Source organism: Cardiocondyla obscurior, linkage group LG01, assembly GCF_019399895.1.
Source record: "Cardiocondyla obscurior isolate alpha-2009 linkage group LG01, Cobs3.1, whole genome shotgun sequence".
NCBI lineage: Eukaryota > Metazoa > Arthropoda > Insecta > Hymenoptera > Formicidae > Cardiocondyla > Cardiocondyla obscurior.
The window spans coordinates 11,779,445-11,801,114 of record NC_091864.1 but is presented as its reverse complement, the minus strand read 5'-3'; the positions used below and the strand labels follow the sequence as shown (position 1 = coordinate 11,801,114).

Sequence of the window (21,670 nt, the reverse complement as noted above, 5' to 3'; positions counted from 1 at the left end):
AGGACGATTTTATTTATGAAGTTTCTCCGCTGTACGGAAGATCAAACTGGACGTTTCCCGAAGTAAGCTTTGTGCAAAATGCAGCGCGCATTTATCTCAAGCATCATATTTAATAAAGTTTATTTATAAATTGATAGGAAAGAATAATGTTTTTTTATGAATTTATATTTGTGTGCAATTCGTGTTTTATAATTTCGGTGATATAAACGCAAATTGCACGAGCCATCCGCAGTTAAATATTAAAGAACATAAATTTACTTTTCAGACAAAAACGTTCAGTTATTTATTTTTTTTTTTATTTCAAATTCCGTTGTAATTTATTAGTAAACGCAAAATGTATGTATACGTATATAAAAAGAGGTAAAATTAGAATTACAGTATCTTCTAAAATGTTTTGAATTTTTACAATTTAAACGAGTTTAATTTTTTTTTATCCATTTAATTTATTTCATACTTATATCTCTTCTCATTTTTTAATTTAATTTACCTTAAAATTCCAATATATAGATTTTAATAATCAAACTTAATTAGCACCGCTGTGTGACACCTCGGTATTGGACACCTTTTCCAGTCCGTGGTCTTATCTCAAAATATCGGGATGGATATTCCGAGAGATCGTAAATGAATATTCGATCGATTTTTGTCTACCCGCAATAGTACCTCCGCATATAAATCTTTCTTTGCCTCGCAAGAGCGCAGCCGGCAAAATCGCGCCGGTGTACGTTTAATTGGGTCACATCGTTGCACACTTTACCGTTACTCTCTTTAATAATTTCTAGCCCTTCGTCCCGGAGAGTCGGAGGGGAAGAGCAGGAAGCCCGAAAACGTGGGCCAACACGCGAGCGAGACCGCGGTTAGATGCATTCCGGACATATACAACACGCGGGCGGGATGAAATCGTGGCGATTTATAACTCCGACACCGGCGCCCTATCTCGCCCGGGTCCAGCTCCCATGAGAGCGGCTCTCTCGTCTCGGCGATATAACGTCGGCTGGTACGCCGTTTACACACTTTCACACCTCCAAGGATTGCGGTGAAAGCGAGGTGCCTGGCGGAGAACATCTTCATCACGCCTTTGCATTTTATCTCATCCCTTGTAGGCTTGCGAGGCACGCTTTAAGAAATTCCCATTGAACAGCTGCGCCACTCCCGGCTATGGTTATTTTACACTTTTGTTTTTAAATCGAGACGAACGCAATCCTTCACTTACCTGTTTCTTTTTTCTTTTTTTTATGTCGACGGGTGATACCTGTCGTTGAAAGTAATTACAAACGTTTAAATTCTACGAATGAATTGTATAAGGGTATTATATTTTTTTTTTTTAGAACTGTTGACGACATATAAATTTTCGTTATTGTATGTAAAGAGACTCTTTTCGCATTAAGTTATTACTCGCGCACGCTCGAATTGTATTAGATCTCGAGGTTGATTAATATATGCGCAAATAATTATTATGACATTCGTATGACGAGTTTAAGTATACGAGGAAATGAAGGATATTAATAAATATTTTATAATTTACAATCAATGAATACGATGGGATTATTAAAATGTACAGGAAGAAATTTTCTACGTTGCAATAACATTGCGCATTTGCAAAATGGTCCAGTAAAGAATTATTTTATAATATTATATCCACCACTTTTCATTACAAGTTATGCAACATTCATTTCCTCATTATCGGAAATTACTTTTCGTGCATGTGCTTGCGCATGTTTAGCTTGTAATTTTCTCCAATTGCGATGCTGGATCTTTTTTTTTTTTTTTTATTGCCGTTTTGTACTACAGAGAAGCAACGTCTCGCGCCGACTTTAAAACTTCGATATTGCATTTTGCGAGCAATATGCTTCTTTGTCGTCAATTCTTTAAGAACCGGAGGGATTCATAAATTTTGTTCCTCGCTGCCGAGACTACCGTCGCCTCGTAAAGTTGCATGTTTCTGCGTCCACTGCTAAAACGCTCCGGGCGTATGGTACGAGCGATATTGTCCGCTCGTACATAAAAATTTACACCGTACATTAATTGTAATTTTATTATTGTATCACCGTATAATAATAATTATTATATCTCGCATAATTCGTTATTCAGTATCCAAAGCGCCAGAATCTTATCACTTACCGCGGGATAACGTACGTAAAATAATCTTGCGGCTCGTTCATCACGCATGTTGTTACGCATATTGCTCTTTAGGATTTTAATTGCTCGTTGTAAACATATTATTACAAATTGTCGACTTATAATAAACCGTATTAAATTATTTACGTTAAAATTTTATTATACTTTTTGTTCAATTTTATTTAATACGAAGCGCTTACGTGTTTCATTAACATCATAAATATCGTATAAATAACGTTTTATGCGCGAGATAAAATATGGATCTCTCTTATTTCAAAGCGTTATGTATGTAATAAAATTAAAAATGTATTTTTGCTCTTTTTTCTCTCTCCTTCCCCCTTCGCCGGTGCTTATGCACGTAAAGAAGATACCATGAGATTGTCTAGCTCGTGTCTGTTGGCGCGATAGACATGAGCACGCAACACACAAAACTTGATTAGAAGTGTGGAGAACAGACAGGCACGCGATCATTTTAAAGCTTGTTAGATGCCCGTTTATAGTTGCAAGTCGAAAGGAGATGACGTAAAATTGTCTGTTACTCCGCACGTCTTGGTAATAGTCGGAAAAATCATTAAATAGTCGTTTACCGGAAGAAAAATGAAGAGAAAAAAAGAAAGAAAAAAAAATAAAATAAAATAAAAAGTCAGAAGTAGGTAATAGTCAACTTGCGACATGTAGAGAAGAGCTTTGGAATGTAGTCCGGATATACGTAAAAGTTGCTTCAGGAAAGACCCGCGACGTTCTTCCGGTGCGCATTTATTCTACCGAATGTACCATATAAAACGCCCTCCGTTGCATTTGGCCCCGCGCAGTGTTAAAAGGTATAGACACGTGCCGCGTGAAAAATGCATGAGAATGAAGTTGCTCGAGTGACGATATTGTGCATTCAATATTTTTCTCTGACGCGCTGGATTGGTCCACGTGCTGGATGAGATCCGGAAATCCGGGACGCGCCGGTACGCGCAAGCGAGCGTTGAAAAGTTACAAAACGTTATCCCACATCGTGTGTTACTTCGAAAACCTCACTCTGGGAGTAAAGAGACTTATTTGATAAAAGTTGCAAATCGCAAATGCCGGATAACCGGCTGCAGTCGATTTCTTTTTCTCACCTTCATCCGATTTCGTGGCGCGCGTCCCTTGTGCAGGTCGAGTTTATAAAGTTAAAATTTTGCCGAGATTATTTTTAAACAATGAATTTAATTGTAACTCTTCGAGGCAAGGTAGCGGTTTCCCTTTTTATATTCGTAAATCATATGTATATCAATCGGATTTTCATATAAAACTTTTAATATTTCTTGCCGTTTTTATAATTAAAAATGTAATGAAACGGGCCGTCGCTGCGAACGAATGCCACCGCGTTTGTTTTAACGAGAACTCTTAGTATTCGCGCAGCATGTGCGGAGCATGTTCGAATGTCGTAACGTTGCTTCGAGCGAGTCCGTCTCGGCAAGGAAACGTGAAAAGTCACCTACCTTCCTGGAGGGTGTCCCAGCGACGAAGAATCTCGTGGATGTCGGACCGCACACGGATGAATAGAGTTCCTGGAGGTCCAACAGGGAGATCGATGGAGCCACGTCCAATCTGTCGGTGTGCACCCGAGGTACTTCCCGCGTATATTCCCGCACGTTATTCCCGACGTATCCTACTTGCGGCAAGGTTGACGATAAGTTCAAGCCGGCTTCAATCTCCCGATGAGAAGCGGAGCGCGACCGTTTCTCGCCGCATACGCGGTACGTAAGTAACGGAACGTCGTACCGGAAATGGATCTTGCTGCGCGAAACGAGGGAGCGTGGGCTCTCGGCCTCTTTCCCGGCTTTTCGGTAGCGTTTCAGCCTGGTTAAATCTTGGCCGAGGTCGGACGGAGGCAGCGGCGAATGTTGGAATTCAACAACGTTATTTTTACAGTCGCTCGTCCTTTAATCGCTGCTAGGCGTAAAAGCGACCGTGCGTCTGTGCGGAACAGCGCACCGCTTTGTTACGAGCTGGTCGAAGCTGAACGTGGGCAAGAGCCGAGCTATACCTTTCCTTTCATAAAACGTAAGCACCGCGCGAGCCTGATATTTCTCGTTTGAGAGAAACGCCCGGCACGATTGTCTAGCAGCGACAATTTTATTTAGTCTAAAATTCTCTGGTTTAATAACCTGAAATTCTACCTTTTCCCTTTTTTTTTTTTTTTTTTTTTTTTTTTTTCTTTACGATAGTAATTATTCAAGTATTTAAAAACAATTTTCATTCGAGAATTACCATAAAAGTTGCGAGTGAAACGTGATGTTCAAGACATCCCTTTGTTTTCCAATCAATGAAAATCTCACATATGTATTCCAAGTCGCGCTTACAGTTGGAAATCGAGTAAACTCGCGAGCGAGAGAGAAAATGTTTCGTTTGAACGAGACACGCTATACAAAGTACCGAAGAGACGATGTCGTCAACGTCAGCTATACGTGCGGAATTCTAATTCGCCACGCTCGATTTACAAAACTTCTCGCGCGATTTTACGTCAACGATCCGAGTTTCCGCTTCCCTCCGCCCCCGTACGACACAACGCACGTTTCCATTATCAAATCACATCCGATTTGAATACGTCATGCAAATCCTTTAATTTAAATAATAAACATTATGGAAAAGAGAACATATTTACGTACTACGAGATAACAGTTTCGATTTATGCGTGTGATAAAACTCATGTAATAAATAGGATCTTTAAATAATTTTTATCCAATTTCAAATTACTTTTTAAACGCTAAGAACTACGCGGTCTTTAAAGTATACGTTGTATTTCGAGAGCGATACTTACCTGTGCAAAAAAATCACGACTACGATCCAGGCTAAAATTTCTAAAGTCTGAATTGCGAGGCGTACAATGAGACAAAGCCAGTTCTTGTAAAACGCATATCGTATATTACGTGATTTTCGTTTTCCTCACGATAAAACGTTAGGTTCGGCTTAAATTTATATTCAGCTTAAATTTATAACGCGTAATCTTTCTCTCATGTATACACATACACACACACACACCTTCTCACGGCATAAAGATTTGGTTGGCTGCATGAAAGACAAGCGTACCTTCATCACTGCATAACATACATTTAGATAATATCTTGGCAAGCTGTGTTTTAAATTTTGTTGCACGAGGTAATATAATTACGAGATTAAATAACAAAACTACGTAAAATATATTTGTTTCCTGGTTGCGAGCTAAAAAAAAAAAAACACACACACATACACAGCATCTAAATACATTTTGACGAATTTATAGAAACCTAGTATATACACGAATATCCTGTCACAAAAACCCGATGTCAGAAAGCAGGCGCAATTAACGCAATATCAGCTTTAATTGTTCTTTCTGTAACAATTTTCATCAATGTTATCATAGATTAACTTAATTTATAGTACGTATAATGCATATGTATTCGTATTATATTATTATTATAATTAACAATAATAATTATTGTAATAATCAAAATAATCTCGAAATATTTAACAAACCTTATCAATAGGCAACAGTCTCCCCGACGCACTGATAATTGATGTTGCACATTCGACGAGAAATTTGCTGCCTTTTAATTATCAATAATAAAATAATATTATTGGATAAAACGATGGAAGCTCGTGATCCTGTTAATTGAAAAATTTCCTCGTCCCGTGTGAATCCTCGCACTCGTTCCGCGCTATAAAAAAAAAAAAAAAAAAAAACGCTTCGGTGGACGCAGAGAATTTTGTAATATAATGGTGCGAATAGTGATGGATGGAGGCCGAATCGAACAGCGCAATTTGTCTCGATTATCACAGCCATAGTGATACGCGATAGGAGCCACTCCAATAGCAGTCCGTGCCCCGAGCCTTTATTGTTTACCGGTTATTGGTTATTCGATACGCAGATTTATGATTTTACTCTTGCTTTGGTCATTTCTAGTTGCGAGAACGGTTGCGTTAGAATAACTTGGCGAGGTGCTGATGTCGAGCAATCAAACGCACGAGCGATGTTAACAGCGTATTATTATCCTATCATTTCGTAATGACCGAATAATTCACTTTACATTTGGTGGCGCGCACATAATGTATATATATTATATTTGCGGCAATTTAACGGCGCGTACACACATCTTATTCGTGCGTGTGGAAACGTTCACATTTAAAGAATCCGCAAAAGCCAATACTCGAACGAATTAAAAAATGAATAGGCACATTAGTGAACGACTTATTATAAATGTATAATAACTAAATCCGTAATACTCTTTTAAATGGTTTATGTATTATTGCCGGCTTTCGAATGCAAATCCCAGAAAATTAACTAGCTAAATAGATATTGGAGTCGTTTACGGAGACATTTATCCTGTTTGAAATATTCAAATCCCGTGTAGAATGGCTCGAATAATAATCGCGCTGAAAATTGACGAAGGTGTATTATTTCGCGATCGAGACATGCTTCGGACATGAATATCGCGAATGCCAAGTGACCTATATCTTTAAACCCATTTTTTTATAATAACGTTCCAAAACAACGCAGCCAACCGCCTCTATTTCATCTACGTTCCTTATGTCAACGTAATATGTTAACGTAACACACTCCTTTGGCCCTCGTGTCCACTCCCGTCACGATAATAGAAAAGTTCGCGCGGTGCACAGGTGATAATGTTTCGTTCACCGTCGTGGAGCACTGTCCCTTTGTCATCGCCGCGAAGTGCTCTCTCTCTCTCTCTCTCTCGCCTACCTCAACGACTCTCGCGAATACCCGAAGAAGCAGGGTCGAGCCTTCATCTGAGCACCTGGCCCGATCGAGCGAGAACGGCTGCCAGGAAGAATAACGACGAGCTAGCGACATCCGCTCGAATGAGCTGAGCACCGCTGTGATGTAACTCGGCTAAACTTTCTCCTGAAACAGCGTCAAATACACTCACAAGGAATCGCTCGCGGAACTCTTTTTCCGACGTCGATAATAATCTTTGAATACGTCGTCTAGTATTGACAATCAAGAATTATAATCAGCACTTTATCAGACAGACACGAAAATAAAAGAATAATACAAAAAGCACAAGGTAAAGCTGAAACTTTTATTTTAAGGCACTAGAGACGAGAACGATATGTGAGATTTGTGAAAATTTATAATAGATAATTGCGAGAACGCTTCCTTGTTCAGTAAAGTAAACTCTGATCGAATTTAGACGTAATTATCAGCTCGTAATGAAAGCCCAAGCGACATGCAAATATTATTAGGAAACATCTTGTACAATTTAGCTCCGACTGAAGCCTGTCGAATCCGTATTAAGCTGCGGAGAGGATAATCGAAATGGCATTTGCGTAAGTCATCTCGCAATACAAGATTCCCGAGGAACCGCGAATTCCCCAGTATTTGATCCCAAGGCGAATATATGTGCTGTAAGGTGTTTGAATTTATGAACGATTTATTTTTGCGTGCCGAGAAGTAAGTCTCTTCGTCATCGACGGTTGTGTCACGCGAATTTCTCTGTTATCTTCGCGAAATGGAAACGTCCTGACTGATACATGTTCTTCTTTCTAACGCCTGTTATGATATACATTTGTATTTTTAACCCCCTGTTGAAAAGAAAATTAGGAAAATCGAAAAAAAACCATCTTGTTCAAGAAAAATTGATTACGAGTTTGTTCCATTTGTAAATTTGTTATTTTTTTAATTTCGTGGAAATATGCAATTGATATCACATATTGCAAATAAAATCAATCATTTAAGAACATTATTAAAAAAAAAATAGTGATAAATAGTAGAAAATTAGTAATAAAAAAAACTTTTTTACGGAAGTTATCTATCGTTTTTAGTATCACGAGAATATCGCGCGAACTCGATAGAGATTAATCCAGAAACCATAATGCGTAAGTCGCAACATCAAAGCAATTGTGCAAAGTTTGTCTGTGTAGTTAGAAAATTCAACTTGCGTACTTAGTTTCGTCGCGAGTTCCTGCGCGAAAGCGTTTTAAGAAGATCCTTTATAACAAGTTCCGACATGGGAACTTTCTCGCAGGAGTCAAACACCGGAGGACTTTTAGGCGCATTTGCGAGCGCAGTTCAAGATAAATATTAAATGCTTCAAAGGCATGTACTTCAGTAATAAATAGCCGAGTCTGCCAGCTACTGTACACAAAGTTGTACGCGAACGTTCGGATATAGCTTTTGTAATGGAGCAAACGCGAATACCACGCATCGGTGAATGTTGTGAATTCGTCAATTACTTAAGACTTGAAGCGCGATTCCCATCTAACTATTGTTAGTCTGTTTCGTATCATGTTAATCAGTGAATAGTTTGAGATAAGTTTCCGTAAACTGCATCGGAGCCAGGTGAAATTTTCCTGGATAGATTTTTCGAAACAAATTTCAATTTCAAATTAAACAAAACGCGCGCGCCCAGATGGGTAGCACAATAGAATTCCTGTACTATTTAAACATTGTTTAACCGAACGGTCGATTATTCGAATAGCGCCATCAAAGAAACGAAAATAACCCGTTCTATCCGTTTCAAAGTAAACAAGTACGTTTTATTGCGCGCACGATGTACTTTTAATCCCGGTGGTCTTTATTTTGCACACAAATTTACAAAATTTAAAACGGTGAGAATCTTAATGTGTTTTCAATTAAATTATTTAACAAATAAATATAATAGATGTAAAAGGAAAAAAAAAATGTGTACTGTACAACAGTTTTAAACGCGCCCTGTATATTCCTAACAAGATGACATCGTTAATTTCACACGCTTCAACAATAAAAGTCGATAAACGCGAAGGAGCAATCAAGAAATATCAAGGATACAAAAATATTCTCACCGTTTAAAACGTGCACGTGAACTGTGGCAGGTTGGTCCGGCATGGTGGTAAGCTGGCAGGTGTAATTTCCGCTATCCATAGGTCCGACTTTAGCTATGCTGAGAGTCGAATTGGCCCCCTCTTCCATCAGGTCCGTTTTCACGCTACAACAGGCGTATACACGACGTTGAATTTTCAATCCTTCGAAAGTTCGTCGACGCGAAATTCACCTACGCTGTACTTCGTATCGCGCGCTTGACGACGCGGCTGAAAGTAATATGAATATATTCGTGTTCGACTTTTCCGTACGCGCGGCAAAAAGTCTGCTGCGTTATTAGAATCTGAATATTCGTGGATTTTTACTTTTCATAATAATATTTAATAAATTTATAAACGCGGAGAGACATCCGCTGCGAAAAATATAGACCGTTGATTAAAGTGCCACTAAGCTAAGTCTAATATTAAAAATGTATCAGTCGCAGTGATATACTTTTGGAAAAGTTCCATTGAAATATCTCGAGCTAAATTACCAATACGAAGTCGCGAAAAAAAGAGAGCACTTCCTAAGACTAATGAGAACTCCTCAATTTTGCCGGTTACACCGCCCCTTGCTTCTTTGTCCTGAGTAATTGCCGATTCTCCATCACTCCAGTCATTTTTGGCCCTCCTCTTAACTTTCTTTTTTTTAAATTTTTTTTTTAATTTTTGTTCTCACCGGTACATTCCGTTCCCCATTCACACAGTTTTTTACAAACTTTCTTACACGGAAAGAGGTAAGTTAATTGCAAATTGAGCCAAAATTATCGGCTCTTGCGAGAACAGTTTGTATTCTGTGCAAACAATAGACCGAATAATAACTTCCATCGAATAAATATTTGCTCAGCGTCGGCGAACTGACTTGATAACGCATTTCATATTGATCAGTGGCTCTTTTTTTTTTTTTTTTTTCTTGCTGTGTCGAATTGCATATTTCAGTCTCGTACAAACAATTCGCGAATTCGCTTTTACAGATGCGAGGAATACAGTGGTAATGTTATTCTGACGTACCGCTTAAAAAAGTTTGGGCAAAACTACGTTTTCTGCTCTCATTGTTCGAAACAAAAAGTCGCGAAATCAGGAATAATTGTAGCACTTGTCATTTCTCACAACCACACTTAATATCATTATAATTTTTACTGAAACGCGTTCTAAGTGTTTCGCGTATGCCTCTAATTTATTTCGTATTGACGCGACGGAACGGCATTCATTATCTGTACATTGAATCTCCATAAATCATTGGATGTAAAAGTTTCCGTAATGAGGTCTGTTCCTTTTCTCGAAATCGCATTTTAAGTTAAAAAGAAGGACCGAGGGATGCAATGAGACAATGACTTCGTTAAAGTGCGCTAATTGCAGACAGAAATATACCCGGTTTCTCGAGGGAGAAAGGTTTCTGCGCGAAACTGCATGCTGCAGAGACGTCTTGCGGAAAATTGCTCTCGTGCTTGACGTTCCTATTTTTGTGAGAAACTGGCGGAAAAAGGGGACTGTTCGAGCGAGCATTTTGTACGAGTGCGAGGTGCAAGTAGCGACTCGGAGCGTTCCGGCAGAGCGGCAAATATTGAAGGATGATGGCATAGTTAATAGTTTTTATCGCGATCACGTTTTCGCGTTATTTTAAAACATTAAAGCTGGATATAATCGTAACGGTGTTTTCGTTTAAATAAAAAAAGATAAAAAAAATTTTTTTTTAACGCAGGAATAAGGACGGAAGTTAAAAAAATACAATTATAAAAGTTATAACAATTCTGTTGAACCCCACCGGATTCTCGCGACGATCGCGTTGAAGCTATGTTCTACATCACTTTCAGTTCACGCTTTTAAAGGCTACTTGACAGCCAGAACGGCAAACGTTTGCCCGGTAAATATTTCACAGAGGAAATTTTTAGCATTTTCTTTTTGCGTTCTGTACGTGACAGACGTGACCGCACGGAACAAAAGCGTGCGTTTTTATGGCAATATCATCCCGGATGTACTGTCGTCCGGTCGTGTCTTATTGAAATAATACAAGTTCTCGAAGTGCTAATTGATAAAAAAAAAAAAAACCCCCCCAAAAAAACATCTCCTTTTACGTTTCGTCCTATGTGTTAAACCGTTCTGAATTTAAAGTAATCTTCTTCGACGAAAATTAATGAATATCATTCGCGATAGTCTGTTAAAACTTTTGAGAGCTTGCAAAGAAAAAAAAAACAAAAAGAATAAAACAAAGGAAGGGCGAGAAAGAGATAAAAGTACCGCAACGAATTATTTAAACTGGCAATCATGTCAAATGGATCCGATTAAGGATTCGATTCACGTTGCTGCGACTGCTTTAACTAATTGGAATGCGACAGGATTTTCCGCGGCAAAGCATTTCTCTTGCTCTCTCCCTCTCTTCCGAAGCTTTCCTACGATGTGATTTCACGTGTTGCAATTGTTGTTCGATCGCCGTTGTTCCTTCTACGTTCTACGACGGTTAACGTTGAAATTCCACGTAGAGAAACAAGGTTTGCCCTTTTGCAGCTGCTCGCTCAACCGCCGCTATCCTTTACGGAGGAACATCTTTATTTATGCCGGGATGCGTGTCGCTGCAAGTGGAAACTTGACCGAGAAAGGTTTTGAATTGCGCAGAGCAAGCGAGACTTTAATCGAAAAAGTTCCACCGTCGCAATTTGTCGCTTTCGTTACCCTCGGACGGTTGAACACCGGCAGGCGATCGCTCGTTTATCCGCGACGTTAAGCATTCGCCGTTTGCATGGAGTAACGCGGAAAAAAAAAAAAAAAAAGAAAGATTTGTGAGAGAATTCTTACAATTAATTCGATACGGGAAACGCGAAACGATAATGAAAAGGTTAGTATACTGGGAATCTTGGGATCAGCTGAAAAATCCACACTGCCAAATGTAATGTTAAACCTGGATATTTATGCCTCTAAATAGCTTTAAAGCCGGCGCTTAGAAGCTGCGCTTTTATCACGATTACTGCGCTGTAAGTAATTTTTGCGCTAATCTACAGTGGTGGTTTTAAGAGATTTAACACCGCCTGGCGTTACTAATTATTGCGTTTCCGAATAAAGTTAAACGGCGCCACTGGCTTAAATAATGAGATTAATGTCACCGATGGAAATAGCATTGTATGTGTGACTCGTGTAATTTTAATGCGATGATAAATTGGTCAAGCTGGGGCATGCAATAATTACGAGACAATAATTGCAACGTCGGAACTGTGTCACGTATTAAATTAATAAATATTGTTTACATATTTATTTAATATAGAAACACTTTTAATAATCGCTTTAAATTCACGCTTTGCTACAGCGTTGTAGCCTTCGTCGGCGTGCTTAATATACAGGCGCGTAATCCAAGATTTTTTCGCAAAGTTTTTATGCAAACAGACGAATGCGCTTACAGACGGTTTACTTTTCGGTTGAATTTTGCACAACGCTTAGAATACGTTGAACGTCGTTCTACGCAGTCGGCAAACGACGATTAATCACGCGAGACGTTATTTTGATCGATGAATTGATGCGACTGTTAACCCTATATATAACCGATTAGCGATTTCTTTATTTCCAGCGCAATCAGCAGAAACGAATTGATACTGCATAATGCCGGCAATTTATCATTCGACGCGATGTCCATATACGACAGATGCTCTTTTTGTCGATGCAACATGGGACGTTACGTGAAACGAGATCGGTAATGAATTCTACCGTATTACCGTTTCCGTTAATGACCACGGGAGCGACTTATAATTATTTTCCTAAAATCTCAAATACAAAACAATACACGCACACATAATATTTAAAGCCGGCACCTTTCGCGAATGACGTTTCTCGTCTTTTAACTTTACGTTGAGCACAATCAGCGGCACGCTTGATGGATCATTGCGGCATTGAGAAACTGAAAGCGCGATAAAGCTAATATGTTCAGGCAAGTGCAATGTGTCCCTTATCACGATAGGGCCAGGTTAAGCTCACATTGAGAATAAATTAAGATAGATTGTAAACATAACGTTGATTCGACAGCGCAGAAAATTCGATTTAACGCCGGTCAACTACGGGACCACGCTTTGTACGTTGCTATCGTTGTCGTAACGGAGGTTTAATTACGGCCCCGAAAATTTAATGTAATTTGACACTGTGTAAAATGCTATTTTCCACCGCGCAGTGCTCCCCCTCCCTTGATTTGATGATCGTTACGCCGTCAAGGGTCCTACTGTAATTTAATGAATTAAACGCGACGTTAAGCACTATAAATTCATTGTCACGTTACCTTCAGCTTGGATATTGTTAGCAAATAGATTGATTAATTATTATTTGGATAGCTGTTACACTGCTACTTTACGAACGTTCAATAATGTGTGCATATGTTATGTTTCTTTTTTTTTTTTTTTTTTAAACACATCAGCATATTGATTAAAAATTTTCCTGCTTTACTTCTACTTGATACTAATTTAATAACTTCTTTTGTGTGTATGAATAAATTTTAATAGCTCGAATATAACGTGAAAATTTCTTTCGAGATATTGCAGCATCAGTCTTCGGTGTACCAAAACCGATGTGTACCTGACAGAACGAGATTATCGTAGACGCATTGTTAAATTCTGGAGGACAGAGAAAACCAGGTAGATGTCGGATGATTAATTAAATGAAAGATTAAATTAAGCGAGATAGCAATATTTCTTGTTCTCTCGCCACTGCAGACGCTGCTGCATTGGGAAAACAAGTGCTATGGTACTGCAGCAACTTCATGTGCAGCGTGTTTACGGCTTGTGGTTCACAGAGAATTCCGTGTGAGAACGAACGAAAGGAAGAGGGAGGAAAAAAAAAAAGTCTTTGAACACGACTGGCTGCAGCATATTCGAAATCGGTTCGTGCGGGAAAGATCAAAATATTGAATATTCCAAAACATTGCGATATAAAATTCAATACCTGAAACGACAGATTTCGAGAGATAAGGGAGGTAAGAAGGATTTCTTTTTTTTTTAAAGGCAATTCCTATTTCAAACTAACGTTTGCGTGCAGGATTTGAAAAAGTGTTAATTAATATTTTAATGCGCTGCATATGGCAAAATATTTAACGTTGGGAACGTATAGTCGCCAGGCAGATCGCAGAGGGACGCTATTCCGTTCTCGCAGCGGGATCCACGACCTCGTGTATATACAGTCGTATGTACGGAAGCGCGCAACGCAAACTAATTTCATTTACTGTCCCTTCGTGTCTCACCGGCACCTAACTTTACTGTCAGACCGGGCCCACGGAAACGTTGGTCTCAACCAAGAACCGGCCCCCTGAACAACGAAACCTTTCTCGTCGACACGCCGGCGTCCTAACTCGCGCGGCTACTGTCATCAACCACCATGTACTCCGTATGAGCACTCTACCGGCACGTATTTTCGGGTCCTTTGGGGATGTTCTTGTATCCTGGCCCGAGAAATTGCGGGGGGAGAAAAAAAAAAAGGGCGTACCGCGAACGATGACATTCTGCACACATCAGCGCTGTTAGATATGCAATATAAATTTTCCGAAAAAAGTTTTATGAAAAATATAATTTTTTTATATTATTCGAGCATGCAGTTTATTCCAAAGTTTGCAGTTTACGAAATTTGCATAGTTTTATATATGCATTATATGAAAAAAAGGGATTTTTAAAGATTTTCTTAATTGGTAATTTAAATGTATGAAATATAAAAAAAATAGCTATTTTGACTAATAAATCTTGATCTAGCGTAAAGAATTCTTTGTTTATCCCAATATAATTCGTTGTTGTAAAAGTGAATTCTAAAAATTTGTTTGCTTTTAGTAGCGATACAATAAATAACTTATCAAAAGCGTGTAAGTACATTACTCCTAATTCTCATCTCTCGTAAACGTGAGATTTTCATTTCGTTTAGTTTTTTGAGATTGCACAGCTATGAGCGAGCATATATTCAACATGATAAATTATATCATTCATCATACTTAACAAAGTGACGCTGGATGAGACAAGAAAAACGCGAATATGCGACAATGTATAAATGAGATGAAATTTCGCGGATGTTATTTTTTTTTTTTTTCAACTTTTGTAAAATTTTCGGGCTTAACTCGAACGGGACGTGTGAAACGACCGTAATACGTTGCATAATGGAATGTTTTATATCCCATATCTCATATCTCATTGAAGGACGTGACACGAACTATATATTAACGAAGCTTAATATGATAGGGCGTGTCGCTCTCGCCTTTTTCTTATTTCCCGAGTTTGAGTTTCATTCAACGTGACAGCTGAACGAGCCGGCGAATCTCATCGCCATTATACAGATTGCGAATAATGAATTCTTACGCTCCAGAATCGGTTCTTTGAATTTCTGCCGTTCCGGCCAAGTTGCACGAGAATCTATAATACTACATATATAATCCAGGAGAGATGAGATAAGACCGGGCCGTATTTTTTAACGCCCCGCGAAGTGTTCCGAGGGCGAGATGTACAAAGAGAATTATTGTACATGCGCGATCTAGGTTTGACTTTTCCTGGTCGTTTCTAGAGAAAGTTGACACAGAGTCTTTCAACCGCGCGTAAATGCCCGTCAAACAAGGAAAAGTTTCGTGAATTAATTACACTTTGCTCGCCTAACCGCGTCAAGTTTGTCTGACATTTAGATTATGCATTTCTCATATTTGTCGAGAAGTATTTCGAGCGAGAATGACTTCGCGCAAGCAAATTTCGAGTGATAGAGCTATTAAGCTTAAAGACCTCTTTTACACCTACGTAATTTCCCAGCGCGGTGTGCGCTTATATCGTGATATCCCGGCGCGAATATTTAATAACGTATTTATTATAAAATTATGCACGGTTTCGCGCTTGGCATTGCGAAATAAAACGTGTCGACGTATCAATTCGAGATGTAATATTTTGTTACGTTACGGAAAAGAAATTTTTCAAAGCTTGGCTTACCTGATACCACCTCTCGTTGTATCGTAGTTTAAGACTCTATTGCCATGAAGCCACTGGACGACGCTGTATTGCACCTGCATCGCTATGTGACGTACGACGCACAATAGTTCAATGGTGCTATCAGCTTCATAATACTTGTCCCGCAGTGGGTCGCCCAGGGCGTCCACTATTTGGACGGACGGTGCTGAAAAATTGACAAGATTCAATTCATTAGCAAATACATTTTTTAATCGGCAGTCGTATGAAAAAGCTCGGCAGGCTAGTTTTCATTTTATAGAATCTTTTGAAAAAGATAGCGAGACTGTTATTTTGTATGTTAAACAAACAACCCGAGTGCATCGATATTTCAAGTGCTTCGCGTAGCAAACATTTGATTATTGTTACAGTCATAATTTTAATCGGGAAGGAAAAAAAAATTTGGACACGTCGCAGCAAATTCAGAGCTTCTCGAGGACATCGTAGACTCGGAGTTTCTATCCTAATCCTCTTATAAGAAGTTTTCGAGTCACCATGTTGAAGTGAAGATACTTACTACGTTTGGTTTAAATATCAAAGTGCTACAGATCGGATGAAAGTTTTGTACATGATACATTACGTATGAAGCGTATCGTCGCGTTTTTACTGGAAAGTTATCTTTCATTTGAAAAGTCACATTTCAACCCATTAACTTCCGATATCCGATTTTCTCTTCTCCTTCTCCTTCCATTTCTATAACCGCTCTCTACTTTACTTTATTATCTCCTATTTCACTCAAACTGTCACAGAATCTACTCGATTCCAGCGTGGTTTTGCAAATTTTTAGACCTTCGTTTATTATCATTGGCGTCTGAAGAATTAATCGGCAAGTAAAGGCTGTAATTATTATTGTAAACGATAATATAATTTTATCTTAAATAACGTTAATTTAAGAGATTCTTATTCCAATGCAGCCAGCAATTATTTGATGAATTCGTTAATCACGTCGTGCAATTTGCGCGTCACGAGCCTCGGTCGTACATACGAGCGTGATATTGGATTACATCGGATACGGCTTCAAATATTTAACTTTATGGCCCAATAAATATCTCTCATATTGACGTCATCGGGTTGTTCACACGAGTGCTAAACGCAATCGAGCAAACAGGTTCGTTCGCAAATCTCCATCGCCGTCTTTCGTACGGCTGGACCATTTCCAAATTGGTGGCCTCTATATGTGTAGACTGTCGCGGTCACGAAAGCTAAGCAATGTACCGAAAGAAATCACGAAAAGGGGAAAACGTTTCGGAGATAGATCAGAGCGTTCTCTCGTCGACCTGGTACTTGACCTCATGAATACAGTGCGAAATGTAATCTCTCTCGCGCTTACTCTATTCTCTTTCACCCAGTTTGCCTCCTTTCTTTTTATGTGTTCCCTGTCTGAGGTATGCCGCATTTTATTTCGCATGCTTTTTTCGTAACGTGATACAAAATTTTTTTTCCCTATTCCCTGTGCGCGGAAATATGCTTTTCGCTTACTTTCCTTCCTTTTTTCCTTACCCGATAATTTCACGTTAATGCTTGCAAATTTCATACCGTATGCTTTCTGCAGTAAATAAAAACAAGAATGTGTAATAAAATTTTAAGTAGACGCCGTAGCAGCAGTTTTTAAATACTCTGCACGAATATTTATCCGCGTATGAAATTGTACGAAACGAACAGTCAAGCAGAAATTAAGTACAATTAAGTAAGTCGAGCGATTATCTTTAAATTAACTTAATTCAGTAATTATCTTTAAAATTGTCTTATCTTAATATTTCTATTAGTACGTTAAGCTTTCCGCTCATATTTTTCTACCATTGCGAAACGCGTGAAGGATGAAACTTCGGTGAAGAACAAAGAACTTGAAAACTTTCTCACTGTTACATTTGAATTTAGGACGCATCTATTTCTGCTCTTGAATACTTCAGGAGCTGAAAGCAAATTACAGATTGCATCCTATTCGCGAAGCTCGCGGTCTTTTGTTAACATCGTAATACCTTCTTTTATTAACATCGTAAAAAGAACACGCGTTGACTAAATTGGCAAAAAGACAAAGATAGAACAAGAGAGATCAATAGCAGGTGTATAGACGTAAAAAGACGAACGGCGAATAGAGGTCGAGGAAGTAGCGCCGCATACCAAAATCTTGGGCTACTTTATCTTGCGGAATCTCAGCTTCTTCGCGGATTAAGTGTTGATCCTTCCTTTTACGTGCGACCGTTCCGGCACAGCAATAATCCTAACATTCTTTAAATATGATCCGACGATAATGTTCGAAACTGAGATTATCTTTTTATTTGTTTTCCTTTTGCGACGATTTACGATCGCATTTCGACCACTGCGATTCTGTTCTCAAATACGATAAAACCGTTTCTTGCATTAAATTGCATATCAATAGTGACGGAGTTATAATTTTGTTTTTCCTTTTTTTTGATATTTATGTCCCGTATCGTATTAATCGTGCGTAATGAAACATTAAAATAATTAATTCGTCCAAAGAAAATCATAATTAATTTGTGTTACGCGTAGAGCTTATTCGCATATACAGAGAAATCCACCGGGTTTCAAAAATAGCCGCTGATAATCGATTGCAATGCGCGACAATAGTCAGGCAAGGCATTCATATATCTTGCGTTAATTATCGTACGGTGAGATTCATTCGATAAAACGCGATTGCAAGATTCGCACAATGGACAATTGTGTTTACCGTAATTTGACTTTCAAAGTCGAAACAAATACAAAAACAGAATAGGATGCCGGGGCCAGTGAGAAATGTGCTAGGCAACGATATTTCGTTCTTTCAATGGCATTTGACGCTTTGGACCTCGTACAAACGATCTCATGAAAGCTCGCGTACAAAGGTATTAACAAAGTAAAACGATTAAATTTTCATTGCAGGAATATTGAGCGTTATATGAATAATAGGAAGCGCAACGTATACCGTTAAAATCTTCGCGCCGCTCGCACATCGAAATAGAAAAAGAAATAAGGCAATTACCTAGTAATAATTGCCTACTTGCAATAAAAGCCTGCTTGCAAAAGTACGCAGCAATTTTTGTTTTTTTTTTTTTGTTTTAGACGATCGATGTTACGCACACCGCAGAAATTATTTTGACAAATTACGCGAATGAAGGAATGCTACGCGGATAAGTGCAAGGGGCTTTAAGTAGATAATCCTTTTGAACTCGCGTTGGAAGATTCCGGGCTATAACGCGAAGAAGCTACGCCGTCTTATCCCGCAGAAGCGAAAGCTTACGGATATAATCTCACATTGGTAAAAGCGTGAGAACCAAGAAATAAGTAAAAGAGAAGACTCTTCCCTTTTTTTTTTTTTATCGCAATCTTGCAATTCTATACGATTGAGAGCAGAAGTCACATTCGTACGACGTCTTTACTGAGAGTTACTAGAATTCTTTTTAGTCTCTCTTCATTCATGAAAATTGTAACGTAATTAGAAATATCAAACTTACTGTATAAAAGATACTTTAGAACAATCACATTAATTATTTATACTTTAATATAGAATTTATCACACGGACGTTATGGTCTCTCAGAATATTTCATGTTTTCTCGACGTTACGATTTCGCGACTTTTTAATAAACGTACCAGTGTCGTCTACTTTTATTCTTATTCCATGTTACCGGCCGTTATGTTTTTACGGCGCGCCCTTATTGTCCACCGTTAGCCTTTAAAATTACGCAATTTTTCTCTCTCACGTTTATTAAAATCTTCCCGCCGTTTACAATTTTCCGTTGTCCATTCCTCGTTCTACCTTTCCGTATCTGCCACTTCGCCCTTACATACTCTCATTTCGCCGAATTGCACGACACACCTCGATTACCGGACTACAACGAGATGAAGTTCTTCCGCTTTGCGCACCGTCGTCCTTCCGAACTGAACGGACCGTGGATTTTCTCTTCCCTCTATCCCCCTTCCATCTCGACTACAAGGCACTTCGTTTTCAATTATCCTTTTAAGCGATCTTCACCGCAAGAACACTGCAGACGGAGGCAATTTGTCCAATCGCTAGTAGAATTGCGGAATTCGAGAGTTTCTCTTTTTCTCGTCGACTCTCCATCAATAGAATATTGAATCGCGAGGTATTACCGAGAGACATATCGTCTTTCTTTCTTCGCCGTCTTACTAATTCAAATGAGCGTGAACGTAGAAGAGGGGGTTCAAACAATTATAAAGGGGTTTTATGATTTGAGTAAAGTTTTCATGTCTTCCGCGCGATGTAATCAGAGCCGTTTTAATTATCGTATTTATCACCATCTATTTATTACCGTAGCGATTCTATTATTCTTTCGTTAAAACGCATTATATAGGTTTTTACATTTTATCCAAAATTTTATGAAAAAGAAAAAAACAAGGGAAAACTTAAATTACAATCATCCTATTTAAAATCTCTTTTATGTCCTCCCTCTGTTCGCTGTAATGCTACATTAAATTCGTTTCAGACACGGCGAGAGTGGAACAAAAAGGTGTTAAACGGTAGAGACATGTAAGCTTGAGAAAGAGTAAATAGTAGAGAAGTTTTCGTTCTTTGCTCCGCTTCTTTTAGGAAGATAAAACAATTGCGTCAAATTACTCTAAAAGAGTTCGTTCAGAAAAATCCACAAGTGCTGGGTTTTTTTTTTTTTTTTTTTTTTTTTACAAAGAACTTAAATCCGGGGTGTGCAAAGAGCGCAAGAATTTATTTAAAGCAAGCTGTTAACTAAAAATCTGCGGAAAATCGTTCTTTCATCAAGCTATGCGCACAGTTAACTGTCATCAACATTGCAGTCTCGATGCCAATGTTGGAGATCCTTAGTGCGCGCTCGTATCACTTACCATTAATGTGTAGATTGACGTAAATGAACTTTGGCGGATGGGTGCTGATCTGACACTCGTATTGCCCCTCGTCGCTGCTGTTAACACGCTTGATACGCAAACGCCAATTGTCCGGGTACTGAAATTCAATGGTGTATCTCGAGTCGCCCGTATACGTCTGCTGGCCCACCGTCAACAATCTCATTTTCTCGCTGCTCTCGCTACTCTGTCGTCGTAGCCAGGATACCTGAAAATACCATAAAAGTTAATAAAATACAAAATTATTTTCTCGAGGAGAACAATCACTGCATACTACTGCTTCTCCATACACAATAAAAAAAAAAAAAATTTTGCCGGAATTGTCTCGTTTTCATTATCTTCACAACCTCGTTTATAACGTTAATAATCGTTCGAATGCGATGTAACGTCATCTGCGCGGCATCAAGAATCACGCGTAAAAATATCAACAGGTGTATAGACAACCGTTCGTATAGATTTTTCCGGCAATATCGACAATTCTCGTGTGTGCGCGCATTTTATATGCGAACTTGTTTGCGCTGCACCGCTATCTTTTCTGCAAAAATATTCTCCGGGTGGCATATGCTTTATTTTTACAATGCTTCCTGATATTGCGATATTTTTTTTTTATTAAAAAATATTTTTAATAATTCTTGTCAATTAAATTAAATTAATTTTATAATATAAATTACCAGTGAATGTCACGGTTAACTGAAATTTGTACAAGTATGTCAAGGTTAGATAAAAATATAGAGAAAATCAAGTAGAGAATGCAGTTTATCCGAGAAACTGAATAGCATGTTATCGAATAGTCCATTAGATGTGTATGTAATATCATACATCTTCTGCATGGATCTACTAGAGCTAATCGGGTATTATCGGTGCTTTGAAGATATATGGGAGATTCACTGTCCGATATCGTACACAAATTACCATCAGTTTTTAAACGTTGCTTTTCTTGTAAACGTATTACCATTTCTTTCAACTAAAAAGTTAATTA

General features: G+C 38.5%; 1 protein-coding gene across 5 annotated transcripts in view; it reads right to left on the bottom strand.

The window, feature by feature from the left end:
• Window positions 1-4,990: 4,990 nt before the first annotated feature.
• The window catches only part of LOC139107396 (zwei Ig domain protein zig-8), a 112,988-nt gene continuing 96,308 nt past the window's right edge, over window positions 4,991-21,670 (bottom strand). For 3 of the 5 annotated variants that reach the window (XM_070664986.1, XM_070664970.1, XM_070664978.1), the window contains 4 exons: window positions 20,674-20,899; window positions 15,843-16,026; window positions 8,911-9,053; window positions 4,991-6,991 (listed from right to left, as the gene is read on the bottom strand). In XM_070664986.1, coding sequence (XP_070521087.1) covers window positions 6,873-6,991; window positions 8,911-9,053; window positions 15,843-16,026; window positions 20,674-20,899 — 672 coding nt within the window. In that variant the 3' untranslated portion in view covers window positions 4,991-6,872. The other 2 variants (XM_070664994.1, XM_070665001.1) reach the window with 2 other exon arrangements.